This window comes from Passer montanus, unplaced genomic scaffold (genome assembly GCF_014805655.1).
Source record: "Passer montanus isolate IOZ18808 unplaced genomic scaffold, ASM1480565v1 scaffold170, whole genome shotgun sequence".
Taxonomy (NCBI): domain Eukaryota; kingdom Metazoa; phylum Chordata; class Aves; order Passeriformes; family Passeridae; genus Passer; species Passer montanus.
The window spans coordinates 85,741-97,824 of NW_024364271.1; the positions used below are offsets into that span (position 1 = coordinate 85,741).

Consider the following 12,084-nt stretch of genomic DNA (forward strand, 5'->3'; position numbering starts at 1 on the left):
TCATTTCAAGAAAGTCACTACTGCAGCACTTAAGAATGTCACTGTAAGTTACAACCTACTATATATGTGCTTTATGTCAACTCAGGGTGAGTTTATAAGAGACACTAGAATTACAATCAGGAAATCAATTTTGCTCCACTGTACTGCATTACCATCTGCCAAAAAACAAAAAAAAACCCCAAAAAAGCACGAAGTTTTCACTACAGATTTCTTTCTGCCAAAATGCACATTGTATGGGCCAACACAGTTAAATCACTGTGAAAAGAGGATTACATTAAAAAAGATGAACAAATCAGGTATCAAATGTTCACACCAGTCATACAATATCTTTGATAGGTAAGGAAAGAATAGTTATAAGGCTAACTCACTAACCCATTTCTCCATTCTAGAAAGTGTCTGCAAACAGCTTCACAGACTCTCCAGGGAGACCAAATGATGTCTTCAGAACAAAAATGTTATTCAGGAAGATCTGAAGGGTCCCGCAACACTAAGTGAGCTCGTTTTTAAAGTGAAGGAACTACTAGTTTGTCCAATGTTCAATCTATCAGACAATACTGCTGCTTTTTTAAGGGAACTTTTTGTGAATTTTGTCTTGTTTTTAAGACCTAGTGCAAATAGATTCCCGAGTGTTTACACACACTGCCATATGTATGAGACCAGAGTAGCTGAAAGCAGAAATCTACTACTGTTGCTTCAGCAAAAGATAGGGTCCTGGGGTAGCTCAACATTCTTAGTATTTTGTTCCTAGCAATAGAAAAAAAAATTTTATTTGTAGCATAAGGTTACATAACATAATGTAACATAAACAAAATTTTCTTCAATTATGCAATGAATACTAATACAAAAAAGGTTCTCACCTATCTGATCAGTGAAGAAAGGACAGAATGCCTCTACTTTTTGATCAGGAAGAGATTGAACTATTGACTGAGTGAAATTCACTTATCCCCACAGCACTCTAAATTACTGTGCCTGTAGATGCTGCTGGCCACCATCTGAAACAACCAAATGGGTATCCAGTGCAGTATGCATGGACAAAAAAGTTACTAAGTACTTTTAGCCATAACAAAAATTTTATTTAACCTAAAATTTTTGTTTGCAAGTCTCTGAAAAGATACTACCTTTCCCTCCTAGTGGCACTTGCTTGTATGTGTTGCAGCTGTTCTTCAAATACCCATCAGGTCCTCAACCCCCTGCCTCAGGACACTGCCCAGAAAGCCTATCCAGCTGTAAAACCACAGGGAAGGAAGGGAGAACCATCTCCCCTGCCTCACCAGGATAAGGTGGCTGATTTTTCCCTTTAAGAACTACTAGAAAAATAAAGTAAGATTGGAAATGATCTCGCAGCCCATCGCAGCGCGAAGGCAGTTTGGTGAATGGCAGTGGTAGATGTGAAATCCTGCTGGAGCTGCCAAGGATTTACACTGAGGAGCAAGGTTCACACCAAGTGGAATCATAACTGTGGTGTACTGGCACATGCAGGCACACCTCAACAAGCACAGACAAAAGAACACAGTGACTGTCTGGTCACCTTGGAACTCTACAGGCTCCTTCTTCAAAAATTATCCACTGAAGAGATGAGTGTTTGGAACAATAAAGAATTCCCAGACTTCAGAGCTCCTTCTCATCTTAAGTGCTTTATCAGATATTTTGGGCACTTCTTTTTTTAATATCGGATTAGCTAACTTCTGATACTCTCTTCTGAATTTAAACAGGCACGCTACATTGGACAGGAATCAACTGTACTTAGTATTCCTCCCTTTGCTCTAATCAGCTTGACAAAATCTCTCCTATATTAAAATTTTAGCGTACATAATTCTCTTGCATGTAAAGGGTTATTAAACACTTTAATAAATCCTGCTAAGTTCATTTATTTTTTGGAAGATGATAACCTTGGAATAGACTTCTATGAAACTGGAAAAACTGCCAAGAGGAATACTGCCAAGATAACTGTGTAACTAGGTTAAACCTGGATTATTACTACTGTTATTTACATTAAGGAGTATCACTATAAAACCTTTTAAAAATGGATTTGATATCTAACAGAAAGCTATGCTTATTTCTCAGTTTGCCACATATGAGAAAGAGTTTTAAAACCATTCACGTTAAACTCAAGATATGGCATTTTATGTTTAAACAAGCCTGTAGACAAACAGTTTTTTGCACTAGAAAATCAAAGCTGCACATTCTACTGTGCCATTCTCTTGGTTTGGTCATTGATCAAAAGAGAAACAACAGCACAGCTCTGGATAAGGTTAGCAGTCCCAAAGATTTTTTCTGAGCAGAGATAAAATTTTCTTGTTCCCTTGCCTGAAGATACAGAAGTGTTCCAACTTTCTCATGCAGCCTTCATTCATGAAAGCCTCTGTTTTACCAGCTCAGGTTAATGCAGAGCACAAATAAAAACAACCTACTGTCTTGCAAGGTGTGAGTCTTAGTCACTGAGTAAATTAACTGATGAGCTCTTCCACTTACACCTATAAAAATTGTGAACTAGCTGGTGTCTCCCAAATCTAGCAGTGCAAGAAAAAGCAAAAAGCCATTAAAAGGTTGTTATACAAAGCCCAACCTGACACACACAGGACCAGGATATTCCAGGCTGGTTTTGCACCAACAATATTAGCCAGTTTCCCCTGCAGAGTACACGATGTGGATCTCCACCATTGCACACCAGCTCTAGGATGCTCTTCTACTGGTCTAAGATGGTGCTGCTGCTCAAACCAACCAGACAAGCCTGAAGACCACTCTGCTCTCATGGCAGAGCTGACCTACCTTGTGCAGCGTCACACATGCAGGTAGGACAAAGAAGAACAAGTTATGTCTTCATTGTTTCATGCCACTGCACTGCAGTGTGTTTGGTGATAGCAAACCCTCTCATGGGATCAGTAACCCTTTCATGAGCCCAAGAGCTGTGCAGAAGCAAACACACACACATGCAGACAGAGAACAACTGTGTCTTTTGGGATTTTTTTTTGTTATTTTATTCACAATGGTATTTAGCTGCAGTAATTTTGAGACAAGCAACCCCATCATTTCACCCTGCGTGCCCTCTGAGAAAGAGGCTTTCTGGAGAGGGATTTGAGCAGCTGCTGCTTAGCAGAGAATGAAATTCAGACTGCTGGAGGGGGAGGAGAAAGGGGGCAACAAACAACATTTGTTTAAAATCTGGCAGGAGCATCCTAATTAGATGAATTATTGAATGGATCATCAGGATTGCTCCCCAAAGAGCCATAGGGCAGGAGAGCCCTTAGAGGACATGTTGATTTAAGACTGCAGAAATGATCCCAAAGAGCACCATCACTGAATGTGGAACACTAAAGGCTCGTTTGTCTCAAAAATCACACTTCCCACTCAGTGCCGTTGCTCACTTGCCATGTATATAAAGGTTGCAACAGTTAATCATTTAGACAGGGACAAATATTTATTCAGGGACTACCTTAACGTTGAATGTTATTTCCTCCATGACGTAAACTCGTTCAGGAAATGCTTTAGCCACCTCCTCCACACTGTTAAAATACTGCACTGGCTCCTTAATATCTCGGTCTTGTTCCAGCAGCTTAAACTGCCCTGAAAACAGATGATAAACAGAAGAATTGTAAGATATTTATATTGGACAACTGTCACTGTGGCAACTGCTGGCTCAACTTCTTCACCATTTTGCTCGGTCAATTTTTCCAGTTATTAGCAACCAAACAAGAAGACGAAAGATTGTAGAGTCTCCTGAACCTGCGATGAAAGACACCCACTTTCACTGGCTTGGAATGAAAAGAACACATGGCAGCCAAAGTGAAATTAAAAAAGATTGGTTTGTCACATGCTCTCTAGAAATAGTAAATAATTATGGAGGCATTTGCATTCGTGTAATTAATTCAGTGTCATAGCATTTGTACAGATACCACTTTTAGGCCTTTAAATATTAAAGTTTTACAAAAAGAAACCACACCTACAAAACCCCAAAACAATAAACATAAAGAGTTTGGGTTTGTTTTTAGCACCATCAAACAGCAGGCTAAACCTAAGCCCTTTTACCCCTGGGCCTCTCTAAGAATGAAACAGCATCTAACTTTCCTTAATGATAAACTAAACCCTTTGAGAACTTTAAGATATTTAAGACATAAGATATTAAACCACACACATTTAAAACTCTTTTGAAGGTGTCTGCCTTCAGAAGAGCATGAGAAAGAAGTGTGTCTTGCTAACTTTACCTCCCCCCAGCATGAAAACTTTGGCTATTTTCTATCTCTTGTAGAAGGCAAGAACTAACACGGAGGCAGCCACCCCAGGCAGACCTGCCAGGGACAGGCAGGCACATCAATCACTTGTGCACACTATGAACACAAAGTTTTAAAACTTTATTTTATAAATACAGAGATAAGAAAAGCTTAGACAGTTTACTGTTTGCATGACTTAAGCTTAAAATCAGTGGAGTAATCTTTCTAAATTTAGAAATAGTAACTACTACTAAGTTAAAGGCTGGTCTCAGCAAGACTCTGTGTAAAAAAAACTTCAGAAAATAAGAAGAGGGTTGAGTAAAATCTACGTTTGGTGCACCTCCTGTAAATAATATTTTAAAATTTACAATGCATGCACTGGATTATTGTTCCCAAATAGTGCTGAACTTCATTAAAATACATCCAGTACATAGGGATGTCAGCCACCTACAGAAATATTTTCTCACTCCTTCAGCATTCTTGTGCTCAGCACCCTGCTGCCCCTTTACATCCCATCAGGCTTGAGACTTCTGTGACACGTTGGGAGAATTCACCCACACTGAACTATTTCAGGCCACACAACAGCAGAAGACAACGCAAACTCAGCGTGCCCTGACGCCCATGAGGGAGAGCTGTCCTGCCCCTGCCAGCTGTGCACACACGTGTACCCACCCTCCCAGCCCTCAGGAGAGGTGCCAGAGCAAGAGGCTCTGTGCTGCTGCCCATCCCCAGCACCTGCTGCCAGGGGCACACCCTTTTAATCAGTATGTTAAGAGCTCTGTGGTTGTAACCCTGAAAATCAAACTTGCAAGGCAGAGGACTTCCTTTTATACCTTTCCACATGTTTTGTCTTTCTAAAGTGATCAGGGTAACTTTGAAGTATTATCAGCAGGGTAACTGCAGATGCTGGTTTTTCTCACTGCAGGACTATTTTTCCAGTGTTTTAATAACCTTTATCATGCTTCCAAAATCAGTTGAGTTTTCCCAACTTTGCATCTGCTTCAGGACATGCTATGTGACATTCAACCAAGGCAATTCATGTGCTTTGGAGACCAGCACTGGGGTAGAAGCCACAGGACTTTTGGTCTGACCTGAGGGAGCCCTTCCTACAGTGTACCACAGCAGGCTTCTCTAGGTCAGACCAAAGGTCTGCCTCACGCAGCATTCCACCTTAGACAGGAGTAAGCAACAGTGTAAGGAGGTTGGACTTAATGCACAGTTAGCAATACTCCCCAGAATCTCTTTCCCAGCTCTCAGAGGAACTCAAGGCTGAAGGATGCCTAGTGCAGGGAAGAGGTTTTGGGCTTAGCAGCCCCAGAGATTTTCTTCCCTGTAAATTTGTTTAATTGCTTACACTTGGTATTGAAAACTTTTATTGTAGATGTCTTATCTTGAAAAATTTTGGCAATTTTTTTCCCACCAACTTTAAAGTACCTCTGGGATTAAGACTACAAACTGTAGGAGTGATAAAGCTATACCTGGCAGACATGGGTAGCCACAGGAAACCCGACAGCAGACAAGCATTTGGAAAATACTTCACATACTCATTAGAAACATGCCAGCATACTAAAGCTGAATTCCCTCACCTGTCTGCTATGAGCCCTTTTGGGTGCAAAGCAATAGAGGGGCCAGGCAGCCAACACCTTTGGGCTAAGGGAATCTGAAAAATTAGCAGGAAGCTGTTTGGTTAACTGATACTGGGAAATGCGTTATGACTGATGCCAAGGCATGCACACGGAGAGACGAAGAGAGAGCTGTGCTTTTTAATCCCCAATCTGCCACAGATCATGAAAATCCTGTCTTCAGGATTTCCCTGTCAGCCACAGCCTAACCAAGAGGAAGATGCATTCCCTGGCTGAACAGGTCCTTTCTCTCACAGGAACCCCACTTTCCTGTAAAAGAAACTGAGGAGTGGGGAAGCTGAGTGAAGTCAGGTGCCCTTGTGCATTGAGTCAGGACACACCAGGACATCATCAGGTAGCAGCACAGACTATGAACTGTACCAGGGAGCACCTGGCAGCACAGAAAAACCACTACTTTAAAGCACAGAGCCAGTAAATGTACTTCAGATAGTCACTAAGAGCAGGATGTCACACAGTGTTCCTTCACCATGGAAGTGTTCCTTCCCCATGGGCTGACCTGAGGCTGTGTTTATTTTCGATTGTTATCCTCTTTCACTACCAACACATCCATTGGGATGCAGCCCTAACTGACTGCCCAGTTTGGGATCCAGGGCTCTGATTTGCAGGATTCCTGGTTGTGGCCACCATTCAAAGCAAGCTGTGATTAGAGTTTTTAATGACAAAAAAACCCCAAACTCAAACTTCAGCAAGTTTAGGTCATCTCAGACAGGTCTAAACTCAGTGGAGTTACTTCTGATTTGATACTCCATGCTTATGCACAGAACTGAGGTGAATATGATATTGCATGGAAGCTAAATAGTTTTTTGAAACTGTGGTATACTGCAATAATAAAATTTTACTAGTTCAGAAAGAAATTGAGAATTCTCACTTCAGAGTGGGAACTGAGTTGGCCACTGTAACAAAGCATGAATTCACATGAACAAGGAAGAAAAACAAAATACTGAATAGTAATACAAGATACGAACAATACTCATCCAGGCCTTTGAATGAGACAGTGGCCTTTAATTCTAGGTTCTCTAGTTACTCTGTTTGGAAGCATAATAATACTACTTTTCTATGACTGTTATATATTTAACAACAGTGAATCTGGTGGCAAGACAAGGCCAGTTACTCTCTGCAACCCAAAGTTCTACAAAAAATGTCCCAAATTCCTCAACACAGAACAAACGCTTTAGGCTGTGTGCAACTGGGAGCAGAATCTGCTCTTTACTGTAGAATTACACATTCCTGCAAAAAAAAAAAAAAAAGGAAAAAAAAAAGGAAAAAAGAAAAAAGGAAAATCATCATTGGGAGCTTGGGTTCGGTACAAAGCGACGCTCAGAGCTGTCTGTGTCGCTATCTGTGCCATCCTCCCCGTCCTTCAGCTGAGCCTCACAAACACAAAGCTGTCTGTGCCCTCACTGCTAATAAGCAGCAGTTCACGAGGAGGTTGACGACAGAGGAGTACACACAGATCCCAAAGCACAGAAGAGAAGGGCAGCATTAATCTCTGCCTGTTACGAAATCAAGAAGTATGCTGTGCATGGGAGCTGTCAGGGCTACACGTTAAAATGCCTCTTCATGAAAAAGATGGGTTTATCATTTGAGATTTTCTATAGACAGCTTTTTAAAAATTTATTTCCTCATTGAAAAAAGCAGACTTTTTTATTGGGAGGAGAGAAAGAAGGGCTGAAGAGCCTACAATACACATTTGAACCAGATGTCAGTAACTAACTAACTAACTAAAGGGGAGGAAGCAGACAATTTCTTACTACATTTCTGCCTGGTCTATTCAAGCCTCTGTAAAAAACCAAAGCATGGCTGAAACACAAGTTTAATGGACAAAAGTATGGCTTGACTGCATGTCAATGTGGAAATTTATTCCACTTTGCAAGAGGAACAATTTCCTTGGGACACTTGACAAAATTGACAGCAAGCTTGAACAAACCACAGGGCAATTTTACTTTGTGTTAATTAGGAATTTAACAAAAGAATTTAAAGAAAATATAAAGCTAAAACTATACTTTTATAGAAGCTCACCCTCCCTCTCTCACTAGCACAAAAAGAATAATGAAATGTTTCTGTAGTAAATCAGTGAAGGTTCAGAAAGATCAAAGAATCATAATACCTGCATGGTCCACTGAGCAGGTATGGCTATTCCTCTGCAGCCAAATGCTAGGGAGAAATGAACAACTACTGCAACCTTTATATCTCTTTATCTTTCTGTCTGGCCTCTGGCAGGCACAGTATTGGAACAATATATATTATCTCTGTAGATTATGAATTCTTATTTCTCTGTGAAGGTACTTACAGCAAAGACAGTAAATCTACTACTGGTAGAAATGAGTCTGGAAAACTAAAAAGGCAAGGAAGGACCTAAACCAGTGCTTATTCTCCAGTTTATGAAGGCATTTATAAAAACCCATTAGGAGCAGGAAGATCAGTCCATCTTCCTTCTTGCCAGACTGGCCCTGGAATGGCTCTGAGCAGGAGCATTAATCAGCCCTTTCTATCCCAGCTTCTGCTGCTTCCACTGCTTAGGTTCTTGCAGGCTTACACACACTCCTAACTCCAACCCAGCTCATACAGGTTATTTCTGTGATGTAACATCCCCTGGTTTTTGCAGTGACTTATCCCTTACCCTCAAATAGTCCAGCAGTTTCCAACAGTCCAGAATGTTCCCAAAACAGAAACATTCTGTACAGTGACTGCACTGTACCTAGACCCAGGCAGTCTTTATCTATGGCAGGCATTCACTGGCTGGACAAACTGTCAAGTTTTCATTGATATAAAAACATGAGAGCATGCTTATGCTCATACACCAAAAAGAAAAGCAGGAAAAAGAAACTCTCCTTAAAAAAAAAAAAGGCATGTCATCAGTTGGAAACTGATGGAAGGTCATTGAAACATCTGCTCAGCTGTGTTAGCTGCTAAATGTTTCTCCAAGGAGGCAGGAGCTGTATTGTCTTTCTTTGATTATTTAGTAAGTCTCACAGTCCTCTCTGAGGCTGTGTGCAAGGCCCAGTGCTTCTCAAGAATGCGCAGACAGCACAGCAGGGTAGCAAAAGTACTGCAGAGGTTTATGTTTCATATTATTTGTTGACTGCTGACTGCATTTTAGTATTTCAAAGAACTGCAGAGCTACTCAAAAAGGAAAGGCTCTGCCTGCCAGAATAACATCATTTCGGAAAAAGACAGTTTTTGCCTATATTTTTCTTCATTCCTGTGCATAACACTGATAGCAAATTACTTTGTTTTTCTTCACAAAATGATGATCTTTGATATATCTGGCAGAGTTGAAGAGCATAAGCCAAAAGTACACTACAGCAGATCTGGTTCTTAGATGCACCTGCACAGTGTTTATCTGATTGTATATACAACTCTCCTCAATATCTGATAAAGATACAAATTCATTTTAGTGGGGGACAAAGGAAGGAAATCTCAGTTTATGGTCTACTCTGTCAGCCCATCAACTAGATCATATGGTAGAGCTGTTTCATCCCTAACTAATCCTTAGGTAAGGCAGCCAGTCAAGACAGAACATGGCAAAATAAAGACCCTAAATTAATAGATTAAGCTATAACCATAACACTTCAGCCCACGTCCAATTAAAAAAAAAAGTCAACTTTTAGTTTAAATTGACATCTGCCAATGTCTTTGCATAGAACAAATGTGCCATTTTGTTTGTTGTTCTAGCAGTGGCTGTAGCTGTCTAGACCTGAGAAAAGGAAGAAAAGCCCATCACAATCTTTGACAGAGCAGTCATGTGGCTAAGTGGGACCATGGTGTAAAATTAATACTGAAGCTCTTTCAGGGTCCTATCACTAAGCCAAGGTGAAAGGGTTTGGCAGACATGCAGAAGCCATGATGGGAAATAAATGCCTTGCTTCACTTTTGCCATCTTCCAGCTTGTCAACAGTGAGCATTTGTTCTCAGCTCTCCAGAGGAGAGAAGAGTGTAGGCACACTCAGCACCAAAGCCCCACTGCAAAGAGAGAAATTGCAAGTGTAAATGGAATTACAGAATGCTGTTTTCAACAGCAGGAGCAGACAGTAGTACACAAATGGACTAGTGCAGGCAGGCTCGCTGCTCACAGAGGAGACAGGAAAGTGAATCACCTGCCCTGTTATCTCTGAACTCTCCACTGAAGGAGCTGCTGATTCCATCTCAGGTTGGGATGTGGCAGCAAACTAACATGGATGCAGTGCCATGGTAAGTTCAACCCCTCAGTCAAAGAAAGAGCAAGATAACCCAGCGGCACAGGTTCATCCTTGTCTGCCACACCGATAGCTTCTGAGAGCTATGGAAAAAAATGGCTTGGGGGCAGAGAAGATATTTTTTGGAGTTATCCATGAGAACTTTGTTTATTTTTATATTGTAGCCTGCTGAAGGCATACAGGAAACTATAAAAGGGTGGAGAATACAACAGGAAATACACAAGTATACCTTTGGTGCACAGCTTCCAAAGGATGACAACTGGCATACAAACTAGAAATGCTATGATTGATTCTTAAGGCAAAATCACCTTGAAACAGCTGTAAGAAACATAAATATTCCTTCTGGTTTTTTTTTTAAGAACTGGCTGACAATATTTTTTTCTTGAGGAGACAGGTGAAGAAGAGGACCTCTTGTGCCCCAATCTATACCCAATCTTCCGGAAATTTTGAGAATGTATTAAAAAAAACAGACAGAACATGAACTAGAGACAGATCTAATTAAACATGACACAAGTAGAATTCATCAAGTGTACTGGAGCTAAACTTATGGCACTGAAAAGCAGAGGGCAAGGCACAAAGGCACATTCAGTCAGCAGATATTGTGTAACATTTCATGGCGAAGTAGCCCTTCAGAATGAATAGTTTTACTTCCTGGAAGTCTTATGAAGATTTTGAAGGCTTAAATGCCTTTATTCCTCACTGTGTCATGTCTGTGGCACAAATACCCAATCAACCAAGAGAGAATGAGTCAGGCAGCACAACCTGGTGAGACATGTCGAAGCAGAGCATCAGCCCACTGACACATCACCTGTGCATATGCACAGACACCATCTGAGAGATCAAGGAAAGGAATCCAACCAAGTTTCCCACACAGCAACGCAATGCTTGCTAATCAAACCCTCTAATCCTGTGCTGGCAAAGCAAAGGCGATGGTACAGCCTAGCATTCTCTTTTGTCTTATCTTACTTTTATGACTCGTAAGTAGCATAACAAAAAAAAGAGAAAGATTCTGTTTGGCAGCATAACAAAGAAAAATCAGTTCAAATGGTGACTGATGATAGCTTAAAGCAGATTTAACTCACAGATACTGCAAGAGAGGGAATTTTAGGTTACAGATCATGTAAAAAGACAGACAGGGAAAACAAGCCTAACCTCCAACCTTTGTTTCATAAGTTATTATCATCACAAATACAAGATTACCACAATGAAATGTTCCATTTTCCAGGGTCACATGTTTTGAGTGTCTGGACTGTAAGTTAACTAGATTTAACTTACTGGGTTATCATCAATCTAACCTGTAATTAGCATAATTTTCTTCCTTTCCCATGTGCTTCCAACAGACATGAAGAGTATGTTCCATTAGCAGTGTGTTAGTTCACACACTCAGTTGACCATGCAGAGGACTCTGGTGACTACCACAGTGTCTGACTTTCCTAATTAATGTTAACAAAAGCTGTAGTAAGTTTCCTGGTGAAGAGTAAGAATATAAAGACATACACATGAAGATGGGATGCTCTCCTGGTGACTCTCAGCACTTACCCTGATCACAGCTCAAAAAGGGATTGAGAGAAAGAGTTACAGAAAGCCCAACTAAATCAGCCCAGAGCTTGCATGAAATAGTATTGAGATGACTACATTTTAGAGCAGCAGCCCAATGGCAAAATCTTTCCTTGTATAAGCATCATCCCCTTGGTACATCATATCCTGAGCATCATATCCTTGGAGTGGATAATACCCATGCAGATCTCAGTTATGACAATGTTTAATAGCCACTGAAAGCTTATGGCTCCAACCTACTGCAGCAGCATTCAGGATCCTTATGGAAACATCCAATGGAACTGCCTGCCACCAGAGAGGAAGACTTCTTATCGAAGACAAAGACAACTTAATCCCTCACTTAGAAGTCTCTAACAAAAACTACCAGAAAAGAAATTGAGGCAGAATCAAAGGTGAGAACATATATGGTTACAGATCTTACTATACTTTGAAACATTTGCCTTACTAAGTAAATGCATTGCTTTCACTTACACATTAACA

The 12,084-nt window shown here is 40.7% G+C and overlaps 1 protein-coding gene across 2 annotated transcripts in view; it reads right to left on the reverse strand.

The window, feature by feature from the left end:
• The window catches only part of GAREM1 (GRB2 associated regulator of MAPK1 subtype 1), a 101,061-nt gene that overhangs the window by 20,983 nt on the left and 67,994 nt on the right, over positions 1–12,084 (reverse strand). Inside the window, exon 3 of one of the 2 annotated variants that reach the window (XM_039704241.1) lies at positions 3,434–3,564. The exons of the other annotated variant lie outside the window; for it this stretch is intronic. Coding sequence (XP_039560175.1) covers positions 3,434–3,564 — 131 coding nt within the window. The remainder of the gene's footprint in view (positions 1–3,433; positions 3,565–12,084) is intronic. 2 annotated transcript variants of the gene reach the window in all.